The following is a 13,790-nucleotide window of genomic DNA, read 5'->3' on the forward strand; positions in this document are numbered from 1 at the left end:
CAAGCCCCACATTGGACATAGAGCTTACTAAAAAATAATAATAAGAGAGTAAACAGCTAATTGAAGATCTTGAACAGGCAGGTCGGGCTGGTTTGCGAACTATGTTAAAGCTAGTTTGGAGGGCATGCATAGGATTTGCTAATATTTACCTGAATTCAACTATCCATCCAGTCTCAGACAAAGTAAACTACCAAACTTAGAGAATGTTCAGAAAAACACCAGAAATCACCTTCACTGTAGGTAAGCAATCCAGTGAGAGTGGAGAGGGGCTGGAAAACTACATGTGTATAATTTTTTCTTATAAAATCACTAATCAGCTAACACTCCTTCCCTGAGAAGCAGTAAGAGAGGAAGGGAAGGTGAGAAAAAATAAGCACCGGAGTGTCACTCTTGAGAAATACTTCCATGTGGAAACGTGGATTAGGGAATTATGTTAGACTGAAAAGTACATTAGATTGAACTTGTATTTTTATTTTATTTTTTATTTTTAAGTAATCTCTGCACCCAAGGTGGGGCTTCAACCTATAATCCAGAGATCAAGAGTCACATGCTCCACCAACTAAGCCAGCCAGGTGCCCCTGAACTTATATTTTAAATTTGTCTTTACATTTGCTTTTTTTTTTTTTTTTGGTCTCTGCTCTTTCTAAGTGTACTATGTTTAAAATCTCCATTTGATAGCTTTTCATGGTTTTATCAGTTTTTCACATATTTCCACTACCTTACTACAAGTGTTGTACTTAAAATTTCTTTTTTTATAGATCACATTTTTTTCTTCAGGTTTTTTGTTTTGTTGTTTTTTTCTTTTTAATTTTTGCTGCAAAAAGCTTTATTGTTTCCGTTTGGTCCATGGCTTGGGACAGGGCTCCAGGGTGGTTAAAAAGCTGCCTGGTGGCTGCAGGGAGAGGCTCAGGCACAAGCCCTGGTCCGGGGGTTGCAGGCCAGAGAGGTCCTTCAGAGGCTGCCAGGCTTCAAAGGCTCCTAGTCGCGCTTGAGGGCCAACCTTTAGAAGAGATACTCGCCCAGCCCAGCCTGCGGGCTAGCCCGCCTACAGGGGTGAGTCAGGTGGTTGCCCATCTTCTTGATCCCCTTCTCATCTTGGTCCTCCAGGAAGTCACAGAGATGGGGGTCTGCGTGCGCAGAACCGAGGGCATGCAAAGCCAAAAGGGCCTGGTTCAAGTTCTTCTCCAGAACCGGGGCGGCTTCCTTGGTGTCCAGGGTTTCATTACACTCTTCCTGGAACAGCTTCTACCTGGTCCCGGTCCTGGAAGAGGGTACAGCTGCCTCGTTGACTTTGCACCTTCTGGGGACGCTCCGCACCCTCACACTTCTCAGCCAACACTCGGAAGTGGCCCACGCCCTCCAGAGCCCCATTGTCACAGTCGAAATAGAAGACCATAGAGGTAGGTGTAGGAGGCCTGCAGATGCATGTTGACCAGGAGGTTGACAGCCCCCTCCACCTCGGTGAAATAATTCTGAGGAATCCGGGGAGCTCACAGTTAATGAGTAATAAAGAGCTAAGCTCAAAATAGGGTGTTGGCCAGTCCCAGAGGCAAAGGATGGCTGAGAAGATGGCTCCAAAGGTTGTGACTGGAAAAAGGGTTGGAGGGTGGTCGGGAGGCTGGTAGAAGGGGCGTCTCTGCATCCGTTCCATCCAGACACTGTTGAAGCAAGAGACAGATCCTCAGAAACCGCCAGATGCATTGTCTCTTCAGGTTTGAAACCTATACATTTCTATTTTTATTCTTGTTGTGGTTACTTTTTAACCCCTAATTATGTTTATGTTTCTCTACCAGTGTTTAAAGTTATCAATATTGAAGTCTTACAACCACACAAGAATGTTGGCATGCTATCATCCTCCCTGCTTTCTCCTCCAGACACTTCTCCCTACTGGTCCCCTGCCCCTATTCCTTCACCAATGTCAGTATCCCTTGAAGTTTTATTCCAGATTGTTATGGTTAATTTTTCATATTTGATATTTGCCTAGTTGAAGAAATAACTTGTTTGAAGTTACTATTTTTCCTTCATATATATGTTTTATCCATTCACATATTTTTAACTATGAAACTAGTAAAATCGCATGGTTTTAGAAAATCAAATTGTGATTTAAAAAAGAAAGGAAATAAAGTAGTCCCCTACCTTACTCCAGGTTCCCAGAAGCAAACACATTTAGCTTTTCTGCTACTCTGCTTTTACCTTATTTCTAAATAATGTGCTCATCCTGTATTTCTTACAATTTTAGAGGTTGTCTCCTCACCCCCCATGGAGAATTTAACTGCTTTACACTACTATCCCACATTTTCTCTGCAGCCATTTCAGACTCAGAGATGGAAGTTTTGTGTCAAGATTGGCAAAGCAGCCACACCAGTTCTGGAGCACCCACCTGTACTGTAATTTGAGAGAGAAATAAACTTTTATTGTGTTCAAGCCACTGTATTTAGGGTCTCTTTGTTAAAGCAACTTAGTCTGTACTAAAACTGATAGAGGGATGAGCTTCTGAACATAAAAGGGTTAGACTTGGTGAGGAAGGGGAAATAGATGAAAGTTTTAGATAAATTACCCATTCTGCATAAAAGGCCTTAGGAAGGAACATCTGTACAATGCCAAAGATTCTTCCTTGGGCAAAGGTCATTGAACCAAATGAGTTGACCTTGGGCAAGTCACTTGAACTTTCTCTAACCTTGGAATAAAAAGATTGAAGAAGCCCATCTATCAAGGATTCTTTCTTGCTCTGTCATTCTGTAAAGGGATATTGTTCTCGAAAAGACTAGAGAGTGATGAGGAAAGCTTCAAACATTAAGTTCCTGAATTGATCATTTAGAGATGGTATAGTAGTATGTGGATCTACATCAAGAGCAAATGTTGTGAATGGGGTCCAGGAATAGAGCTCTATTCTATCTCCGCTTGCAAACTGGTTGATTCTTTTTTTTTTTTTTTCCAATATATGAAATTTATTGTCAAATTGGTTTCCATACAACACCCAGTGCTCATCCCAAAAGGTGCCCTCCTCAATACCCATCCCCCACCCTTCCCTCCCTCCCACCCCCCATCAACCCTCAGTTTGTTCTCAGTTTTTAACAGTCTCTTATGCTTTGGCTCTCTCCCACTCTAACCTCTAAACTGGTTGATTCTTAACTGACTTCATTCCTTTTTATCGAACCTTGCTAAAAGCAAAAATTGTCAGCCAATATGAACTTAGATTTTGACCTTTTCTAAACTCCTTTCCTCAGAGCTGTAGGCTTGATAATCTACCTTTCAAGTTAACACAAGTGACACTTCCCAATACACTTGGAGTTACCAGCCTTCCAGCCTGCAATATGCTTCTACCTGCCAATGCCATACATAGCTTAGATCTTTGTAATTATAGCACACCCCTTTCAGGGACCAAGTTTTCCCTTTTAGGGACTACTCTAAGCTTCTGTAACAAACCAAAAAAACAACAGTAGCTAAAGAAAGATAAATACTTTTTCTCATATAACAGTCTAGGGCCTGTTAGGCAGCTTCTCTTCACAAGGTAATTAAATTCAAGGCCAAGGTGCCTTCTATGTTACTGCTCTAAAAAAATCTCATGAGTCCTTTTTTTATTTTTAAAGTAACATTTACTTTTTAAAGTTTATTTATTTTGAGAGAGAGAGCACGCTTGCATGAGGGGCAGAGAGACAGGGAGGGAGAGAGAAAATCCCAAGCAAGCTCCACACTCAGTGCTGAGCCTGATGCGGGCCTAAACCCACAAACCATGAGATCATGACCTGAGCTGAAATCAAGAGTCAGACACAACTGACTGAGCCACCCAGGCGCCCCTCTCATGAGTCTTTCTAATCCTCATGGTTTAAACTGGCTCACCACCATCACAACTGAGTTCAGGACTAGGAGAAAGAAAGTCAAGGGCAAGTAAGAGAAGCGAACAGCTTCTCTTTAAGAATTTACCTAACTAGGCGCACCTGGGTGGCTCAGTCGGTTAAGCGTCCCACTTCGGATCAGGTCATGATCTCACGGTTCCTGAGTTTGAGCCCCGTGTCAGGATCTGTGCTGGCTGCTCAGAGACTGGAGCCTGCTTCGGATTTGGATTCTGTGTCTCCCTCTCTCTCTGCCTCTTCCCCGCTCAGGCGCGCTCTCTCTCTCTCTCTCTCTCTCTCTCTCTCTCTCTCTCTCGAAAATAAACATTAAAAAAAGTATTTACCTAATTAAATACAGAGCTTGCCTAACTTCCGTGTCTCTGTGGAATAAATATAATAAAAGATTTGATAGTAAAAATAGCAAAAAGTCAGAGTTGATACAATTAGAAAAAACTGACAGCCACTCAAATCATCAGATCTCATTATAGTAATTTACCCATTTGAATAGAGCTTTATTTTTTCTGTCCTTTCTAACATTTAGTTTTAGTCCTCAGACTAGACACATTGCAAGTGAAAATTAAAAGTAATTGACATGGAAGCACCTGAGTGGCTTGGTTGGTTAGGCCTCTGGCTTGGGCTCAGGTCATGATCTCACAGTTAGTGGGTTCAAGCCCCACATTGGGCTCTCTGCTGTCAGCACAGAGCCAGCTTTAGATCCTCTGTCTCCCTTTCTGCCCTCCTGCCCCCCCCCAACAAACATTAAAACATATTTATAAAAAATAAAAATTAAAAAAAGTAATTGACATGGGGGGGCACCTGGGTGGCTCAGACCATTAAGCATCCGACTCTTGATTTCCTCTCTTGATTTCCTCTCAGGTTGTGATCTCACCATTTGGTTCATGAGTTCTAGCCCCATAATGGGCTCTTCCCTGACAATGCAGAGCCTGCTTGGGATTCTCTCTCTCTCTCTCTCTCTCTCTCTCAAAATAAATTTTAAAAAAGTAATTGATGGCACAAAAACAGACACCCAGATCAATGGAACAGAATAGAGAACCCAGAAATGGACCCACAAACATGGCCAACTAATCTTTGACAAAGCAGGAAAGAATATCCAATGGAATAAAGACAGTCTCTTCAGCAAGTGGTGCTGGGAAAACTGGACAGCGACACGCAGAAGAATGAACCTGGGCCACTTTCTTACACCATACACAAAAAATAAAATGGATGAAAGACCTAAATGTAAGATAGGAAGCCATCAAAATCCTCAAGGAGAAAGCAGGCAAAAACCTCTTTGATCTTGGCCGCAACAACTTCTTACTCAACACATCTTCAGAGGCAAGGGAAACAAAAGGAAACATGAACTATTGGGACCTCATCAAAATAAAAAGCTTCTGCACAACGAAGGAAACAATCAACAAAACTAAAAGGCATCCGACAGAATGGGAGAAGATATTTGCAAATGACATACCAGATAAAGGGTTAGTATCCAAAATCTATAAGGAACTTATCAAACTCAACACCAAAAAAACAAATAATTCAGTGAAGAAATGGGCAAAAGACGTGAATAGACACTTCTCCAAAGAAGACATCCAGGTAGCCAACCAAACATGAAAAATGTTCAACATCACTCATCATCAGGGAAATACCAATCAAAACCACAATGAGATACCACCTCCCACCTGTCAGAATGGCTAACATGAACAACTCAGGCAACAACAGATGTTGGCGAGGATGAGGAGAAAGAGGATCTCTTTTGCATTGCTGGTGGGAATGCAAGCTGATGCAGCCACTCTGGAAAACAGTATGGAGGTTCCTCAAAAATTAAAAATAGAACTATCCCACAACCCAGCAATTGCACTACCAGATATTTATCCAAGGGATACAGAGATGCTGTTTTAAAGGGACACATGCACCCCGATGTTCATAGCAGCAGTATCAACACTAGCCAGGGTATGGAAAGAGCCCAACTGTCCATCAATGGATGAATGGGTAAAGAAGAGGTGGTATATATATATATATACAATGGAGTATTACTCAGCAATCAAAAAGAATGAAATCTTGTCATTTGTAACTACGTGGATGGAACTAGAGGGTAATTATGCTAAGCGAAATTAGTCAGAGAAAGACCAATATCATATGACTTCACTCATATGAGGAATTTAAGACACAGAACAGATGAACATAAGGGAAGGGAAGCAAAAATAATAAAAAACAGGGAGGGGGACAAAACATTAAGAGACTCTTAAATATGGAGAACAAACAGGATTACTGGAGGGGTTATGGGGGGGGGATGGGCTAAATGAGTAAGGGGCATTAAGGAATCTGCTCCTGAAATCATTGTTGCACTATATGCTAATTTGGATCGAAATTTAAAAAATAAAATTAAAAAAAGTAATTGACACATAGTAGTATTTACAAGACTGAGACTTATATATCTTGTTTCCCAGTAATAGTAGTTACCACAGTAACACATGTGGAACCTATCAATGTGAATGAACACTGAATTTCTAAACCAGAGCTATTTACGTTTTTCAAGAGATGCCTCCTGATAATAATGACAACGCTTCACCCAAGATACTTCTTGTGTCCTTCTAAATGATACAACTTCACCATTCTACCTAAGCACCTATACCAAAGTGACCTATACCGCCAACTATTTCATCCATGGTTGATCCGAGTTCTTTTATCTCCCTTGTTTCTATTTCCTCTAGAGTCAAGAGTTGGTCACTTAAGATCCGGTCGGGAGGATCTGGTTGCTAAGAAACAAGACGCTGGGGGGGTGAAGACGCTGCACTGCGACAAGCCCAGGAGTGAAAGCGAGAGGGGGAAGGGAAAGGCAAAGGCACTGGGCTGAGGCCGCTAGCTGCAGCCGCTTCTCTGGCCACCCGTCCCAGCCCTGCAGGAGCTAGTTGTTCATTGGTTCCTCCGCTGTAGCGCTGGCCTGTGATTGGTTGGACGGCGTGGGGGCCGGCGGTACCCTGCGAGCAGGAGGGGCGATGCGTGTGAGTACCGTGGCCATGCTTGCGGGCCGGGTAGCTGGAGCTTAATGGCGCGAGGACAGTCTGTGCCGGCCGCTGCAGGTGACAAAGGCGTAGTGAGGGCCACCGCGGCCCCGAGCAGGTGAGCGAGACGTCGAGGGGCCTGGGGTGCCGGCGGGGGTGGGGGTGGGGGGACGGGAAGTGCGGCAAGGGGCGGTACCGTTGGCAGCCAGCGGCTTCACGCCGCGGCCTCCTCCTCCGCCGGGCCGGGCCGGGGTCGCGTTAGCCCAAGCGCCCCCGAACGTCCCCACGCCCAGCCTGCAGCCCGCCGGCCTTCCCAGCCCCAGGTCCCTGCCGCCTGTCCCTATCGCACCACCAGCAGAGGGTGCCCCGGTGTCCGTCCGCCGGGCCGCGCCCTGTGTCTGCCAGCATCTTCCCTCAGCCTTGCCCCCCTGCCCGGCGCCTTTGTCAGTCCCCAACCCGCTCCACGCCCGGGGAGTTTCTACCCCTACGGGAAAGGCGGGGACACCACAGGCTGGGGAACTCTGAGGACGCTCCTCGCGGTGAGGTCTGCGCCCAAGGTTTGCACGGCTTTGATCTATTTATCCTGGGTTGCAGATGTGATTTTTTCGTTCACGGTGAAAGCCAACTGCCTCGGTTCTCATTTGTGGTCAGGAAGCGTGGACACAAGTCTTCTCCCCTGGAGCAGGATGACTCTGTTCTCTCCCGATCTCAGTTACGCCAAAGGCCTTTGACCTACCTACCCTACCGGCCCCTTCGTTTAGCGTCTTTTCTCTACCTAAGGAAAAAGGCTTTGTCTACAAAAGCCTTTTTCTATTTGGGGAAAAAAAAAAATCAGATGCCAGTGGTGGACTTCCATTTGGTCTTAATTAATTAGATTAGTTTTATTAAAACATTTAAATAAACCAAGACTGTGGGAATGGGGTGGGGGGAGTAGGACGCGAAGAGTTCGTAAAAAGTGTAGTGCATTAAATAGAATGTTTATTTCTGGTAAATAACACGTTTGACCTTAAGCATTAATTAACATTAAAAAAATAATTTATCGGGGCGCCTGGGTGGCTCAGTCGGTTAGGCGGCCGACTTCGGCTCAGGTCATGATCTTGCGGTCCGTGAGTTCTAGCCCCGCGTCGGGCTCTGTGCTGACAGCTCAGAGCCTGGAGCCTGCTTCATATTCTGTGTCTCCCTCTCTCTGGCCCTCCCCTGTTCATGCTCTGTCTCTTCCTGTCTCAAAAATAAATAAACGTTAAAAAAAAAAATTAAAAAAAATAATTTATCATGAATGGAACTAGATTTAGTAGTAGTGTAATTTGAACTTCAAATTTTTTCTTATTGCCACAGTTTTTGATAAGTCTGTACTTTTCTTTCCAGAATGTAGTGCACTATGACAGCTATTCCAAGAGAATTTATGAGAATATCGTGTATATTATAAATGAATATTACATGTGAAATATATACAAAAAATTTTAAGTATTTGATATGGACAGTATTTTTAATTAGCTAACAAGTGCCAGCACTTTGCAGGCCACAATAAATATTTTAGAACTTTTAAATGAATATTTTTGAAAGTGAAGAAAAAAAAAAAGCACCCAAATCCTTGCCCTGAATTGTGGATTAGACTGTTTTCTACTGAGGTCCAAACAAATTATAATGAAATACTCTATGTTCTAACATACATTTCAAATTGTGTGGTATGAAAAGTGACAATGTGCTAGGCATACAAGTGGAGAACAATAAAGCTTTGTAAAATCTATGTTCACCTGGGCTCCAAGAAGTGTTTTACAATTATTAAACTGCAGTTAGCCCTTGAAAATGCAAGGGTTGGAGTGTTGACCACCCTCAGTCGAAAATACTCATGTTAACTTTCAACTCCCTCACAACTTAAGCACTAATAGCGTACTGTTGACCACAAACCTTACTGATAACATAGTCTATTAACACGTATTTTGTATATATATTATATATTGTATTCTCACAATAAAGAAAACTAAAGAGAAGAAAATGTTATTAAGAAAATCATAAGGTCAGCTGGGACGTTTGGGTGGCTCCGTTGGTTAAGTGTCTGACTTCAGCTCAGGTCATGATCTTGCAGTTTGTGAGTTCAGGCCCTGCGTCAGGCTCTGTGCTGACAGCTTGGAGCCTGGAGCCTGCTCTTGATTCTGTGTCTCCCTCTCTCTCTCTGCTCACGCTCTGTCTCTCTCTGTTGCAAAAATAAACAAACATTAAAAAAAAGAAAATCATAAGGAAGAGCAAATACATTTATAGTCCAGTATTGTACTGAAGGAAGTCTGAGTGTAAGTGGATCAATACACTCAAACCTGTACTGTTCAAGGGCCAGTTGTACTCAATAAATAACAATTATTATGTGTGTTCTTCCTCTGCTCCTCCATGGCTCCCCTGTGCTTTGGTTCTCAGCAAATGATATTAAAATTACCTGTTTGTCTGCTAATATCCCTCACCAGACCATAAATTCCTTGAGGACAGGGACCATGCCATATTTATTTTTGTATCCACAATGCTTGGCACATAGTTGAATCTCACTAAATGTTTATTGAACTACATTTATTTGGGAAGCTTTCTAGAGCCCTTTTTCTTGGTGATTCTATTGCTTGAAGATCTTGGACTCCCTTGGTCACTGGACATATCATTCAAGGGCTCCTGGATTGAATTAGAGGATGCGATGGGAGGACAGATGGGTGGGGAGCCAGGTGAAGAAGCAAGGGAAGCCTCCACGGGGCAGGAGTGACTGCGTACGTGCGTGTAGGTGCTTTTTATATTTGAGTGGCAGGGTGTGTTTGGATGTGTGTAAGGATTAAGCCTTATCATGCCAATTGTCATGTTTTTCCTGAAGACAAGGAAGAACACTCCAAAAACTCAAATTTCTAGAAATAATACTAATTACAATTGTTGCTATAATCTTCCCACAATTTATAACTAATAATCACATAGCATAATAACAATGATTATGCTTATCCTATCATGTCAGATTAACTTGTTTTTAAATTTCATTTGATTACATTAGTAAAATTTAAATATACTCAGTCTTCATTGTTTGTAGGATGGACATTCACTCACAAAAGAATAAAGGAAATATTGCTTAGGACTAGAATGAAATTATAATTCTTTTAATGAGCTTTATTTTTTTGTTTGTGTGTGTTTGTGTTTTATCTGTTTTTTTTTTACAGTTAAACTCCACCATCTGTGAATTGCCAATCAATGTACAAATAAGGCACACTTATGGATTTTTTTTAAGGAAGATATATTGTATTCAACTTCCCCCCCCCCCCAGTGTTTTATTATGAAAAATTTTAAACATATAGCAAAGTCAAAAGAATGTTATAGTGAACACCTGTGTACCCACCACTTCTACTACCATTAATATTTTATTATACTTTTTTATCACATAATTTATCCATCTGTCCATCCACCAATCCATAATATTGAAATGCTATAATATTTGAAGAGATTTGAGCCTTATATTCCATGTGTATTTTAGGTCACTTTTATTCTTCCTTTATAGGTAGCATATAATTCTTAGGAATAAATTGTAACTGATTTATAATGTCCTAAAAACACTTGGATTTCATATGTAAATAAATCTATTTGTCTTTATTTCTAGTTCCAAAAGATGAGTCGTGGATATTCAGAGAACAACAATTTCTTGAACAATAACAACCAAATGGTGTTGGACATGATCCTTTATCCATTAATTGGAATCCATCAGACCATCAACTGGGAAACTGTGGCAAGGCTTGTGCCTGGGTTAACACCCAAAGAGGTAAATAACCATCCTCTAGATAGCTCCTGGAAAAATCAGAAAAAGTGACCAATTTAAAGAAACAGCTAGTGGGGCACAGTCAGTTAAGCATCTGACTCTTGATTTTGGCTCAGGTCATGATCTCACGGTTGGTGAGTTTGAGCCTGGTTTGTGAGTTTGAGCCTGGTTCATGAGTTTAAGCCCCATGTGGGGCTCCACAGCACTGACAGTGCAGAGCTTGCTTCATATCCTCTGTCCCCCTCTTTCTGCCCCTCCCCTGCTCACACATCAGCTTGCTCGCTCACTCTCTCTCACTCTCTCTCAAAAATAAATAAACTCAGGGTGCCTGGGTGGCTCAGTCGGTTAAGTGTCTGACTTCAGCTTGGGTCATGATCTCACAGTTCATTAGTTCGAGCTCCGCGTCAGGCTCTGTGCAGACAGCTCGGAGCCTGGAGCCTGCTTCTGATTCTGTGTTTTCCTCTCTCTGCTCCTCCCCCACTCATGCACGAGCTCTGTCTCTCAAAATAAATAAACATTAAAGCCTTTAAATAAATAAATACATACATAAATAAATACATAAACTTAAAAAAAGAAGAAATGCTACTCCTGAAATCATTGTTGTACTATATGCTAACTTGGATGTAAATTAAAAAAACAAACAAAAATTTAAAAAAAGAAAGAAATGGCTACTAAGAGAAAAACATTTGAATTTTACATATACATATGTGTGAATACTGAATGTGCATATGATATGATTTGACTAGATACAAACTGCATAAATTATTATTTATGTACATTACCCAAACACCTGGTACGTTAACCCACCTGGTATGTAAATTCAACCAATTGTTTATGTAACAACTGAAAGTTCACTAATACATAAATTTAAGTAACAAAACTGTTACTGGAAAATTATGGGTAGATAAAATTTTTGTAAATCAAGTCATATGTTATTAAATCCCTAATACTATGCTTCTCAAATTTGAGTGATGGACAGATCTTTTTAAAGGAAAACCTTGAGAACTCCCAATGTTGACTTAAATTATTTTTTTAATGTTTATTTTCTTTATTCTGAGAGAGCATGAGCAGGGGAGGGACAGAGAGAAAAGGAGAGAATCCCAAGCAGGCTCCACACCATCAGCACAGAGCCTGACATGGAGCTTAATCTCACAAACAGTAACATCAGGATGTGAATCAAAATCAAGAGTCGGATGCTTAACAGACTGAGCCACCCAGGTGCCCCTTAAATTATTTTTATTATAATGTAAATAAAATGTCCACTAATAATACTAGTTGTAAACACACCTATACACCCATAAACCAAATTTGCATATTATAGACACAAGTGAGAACTAAAAACAACACAATTCAAACTAAAATGGTTAGCTAGGGGTGCCTTGGTGGCCCAGCTGGTTGAGCATCCAGCTTGATTTTGGCTCAGGTCGTGATTCCAGGGTTGTGGATCCAACCCCTCATCAGGTTCCACCCTGAGCATGGAGCGTGCTTGGTATTTTCTCTCTCTCCCTCTGCCCCTCTCCCCTGCTCATGCTCTTTGTCTCTAAAAATAAAAAAAAATAGGGTCCCCTGGGTGGCTCAGTTGGTAGACTCCCGACTTCAGCTCCGGTCATGATCTCACAGTATGTGGGTTCAAGCCCTGTATCCAGCGCTGAGCCTTCTTGGGATTCTCTCCCTCTGCCCCTTCCCCTCTCACGCTTGTGTTCTCTCTCTCTCTCTCAAAATAAGTAAAGAAACCTTTAAAAAAATTAAAAAAATAAAAATAATAATGGTTACCTAATGTGGTAAAGTAATAGTGTTTTGCTGAAATTGAATTGCTGATTACAAGGCAAATATTGTGTGATCTGTCATGGCACAAAATATTTTGCATTTAGCTTATATTGCCTTGTACCTTTCAAAGACTTCATCCTTCCTCCACTTTTCTCTCTTTAACCTCCTATGAAGACTTACATTGCACCATGACATTACTAGCCTTCCCCTGATACCACTGCCTCCCTCCTCTATCAAGTCCCTTCGCTATCTTATCCTTTTAAAAATTAACCTTAGATGGGGTGCCTGGGTGGCTCAGTTGGTTAAGCATCTGACTTGATGATTCTCATGGTTCGTGAGTTCAAGCCCCACATCGGACTCTGCACTGATACTGCAGAGCCTGCCAGGGATTCTCTCTCTCTCCCTCTCCTGCTGCCCCTCCCCCACTCACACTCTCTCTGTCTCTCTCAAAATAAATAAATAAACTTAAAAAAAATTTACCTTAGACAATTGAAGTATTTCTTAGTACAACTTAATTATAAACAGAAAAGCAAATAGGCACTGAAATACTCTGTTATCCTGATGATTTAGATGATTTTATTTTATGCTTAGAATCAAAACTTAAAATCTAAACATTCTTATAGAGAACTCTTTGATTTCTAGTAATTTATCCATGAACCCTAGTTTGAGAAACATTGACCTCAGAATTTCTGCTGTTAATAGGAATCCTAAAGTAAGTGAATCATCTCAGAGTTCTCTAAAAGTAGAAATGACATTAGTGATTTTCCCCAATAAATTTTAAGCGTATTTACCATTGCCCTGCTCCGTCATATACACTCAATAAATACTTGTGGATGGACTTCTGTTAATTTTTCTATTTTTCTTCCCTCTTCTCCTTTTTTTCTTTTTGGATTCAGAGTAGCAAACAGTCCCTCCTGATAATGTGATTGTGTACGTTCAGAACGTATGTTAGGAAGAATTAGGAAAATATTGAGATAGGATTATTCCTATAAAGGGCACATGGGCAATGGTTTCACTCTTATGTGGATCCTGAGAAACTTAACAGTAACCCATGGGGGAGGGGAAGGAAAAAAAAAAAAAAGAGGTTAGAGTGGGAGAGAGCCAAAGCATAAGAGACTGTTAAAAACTGAGAACAAACTGAGGGTTGATGGGGGGTGGGAGGGAGGGGAGGGTGGGTGATGGGTATTGAGGAGGGCACCTTTTGGGATGAGCACTGGGTGTTGTATGGAAACCAATTTGACAATAAACTTCATATATTGGGAAAAAAAGGGCACATGGGCATAATGTTTCACATGTAGTGAATGCTTAAATACTTTTAAATCAATAATAAACGTGTTTTTGCTATTAAAAAATAAATAAATAAATAAACAAATAAATAAATAAATAAATACTTGTGGAATCAGTGAATGAACCAACTTC

At 41.3% G+C, this 13,790-nt stretch overlaps 1 protein-coding gene and 1 pseudogene across 3 annotated transcripts in view; one reads left to right on the forward strand and one right to left on the reverse strand.

Annotated features, from left to right (window-relative positions):
* Positions 1 to 736: 736 nt before the first annotated feature.
* LOC109271659 (ferritin light chain-like) lies at positions 737 to 6,852 on the reverse strand (annotated as a pseudogene).
* Positions 6,818 to 13,790, forward strand: part of SANBR (SANT and BTB domain regulator of CSR) — a 55,836-nt gene continuing 48,863 nt past the window's right edge. For 2 of the 3 annotated variants that reach the window (XM_019430269.2, XM_019430336.2), the window contains exons 1-2: positions 6,819 to 6,953; positions 10,449 to 10,607. In XM_019430269.2, the coding sequence (XP_019285814.1) occupies positions 10,458 to 10,607 (150 nt within the window). In that variant the 5' untranslated portion in view covers positions 6,819 to 6,953; positions 10,449 to 10,457. Of the gene's footprint in view, positions 6,954 to 10,448; positions 10,608 to 13,790 lie in introns of all 3 variants that reach the window. The other variant, XR_002075308.2, reaches the window with a different exon arrangement.

The sequence above is a fragment of the Panthera pardus genome, unplaced genomic scaffold (genome assembly GCF_024362965.1).
Source record: "Panthera pardus isolate Hobbes unplaced genomic scaffold, ASM2436296v1 HiC_scaffold_25, whole genome shotgun sequence".
Taxonomy (NCBI): Eukaryota; Metazoa; Chordata; class Mammalia; order Carnivora; family Felidae; genus Panthera; species Panthera pardus.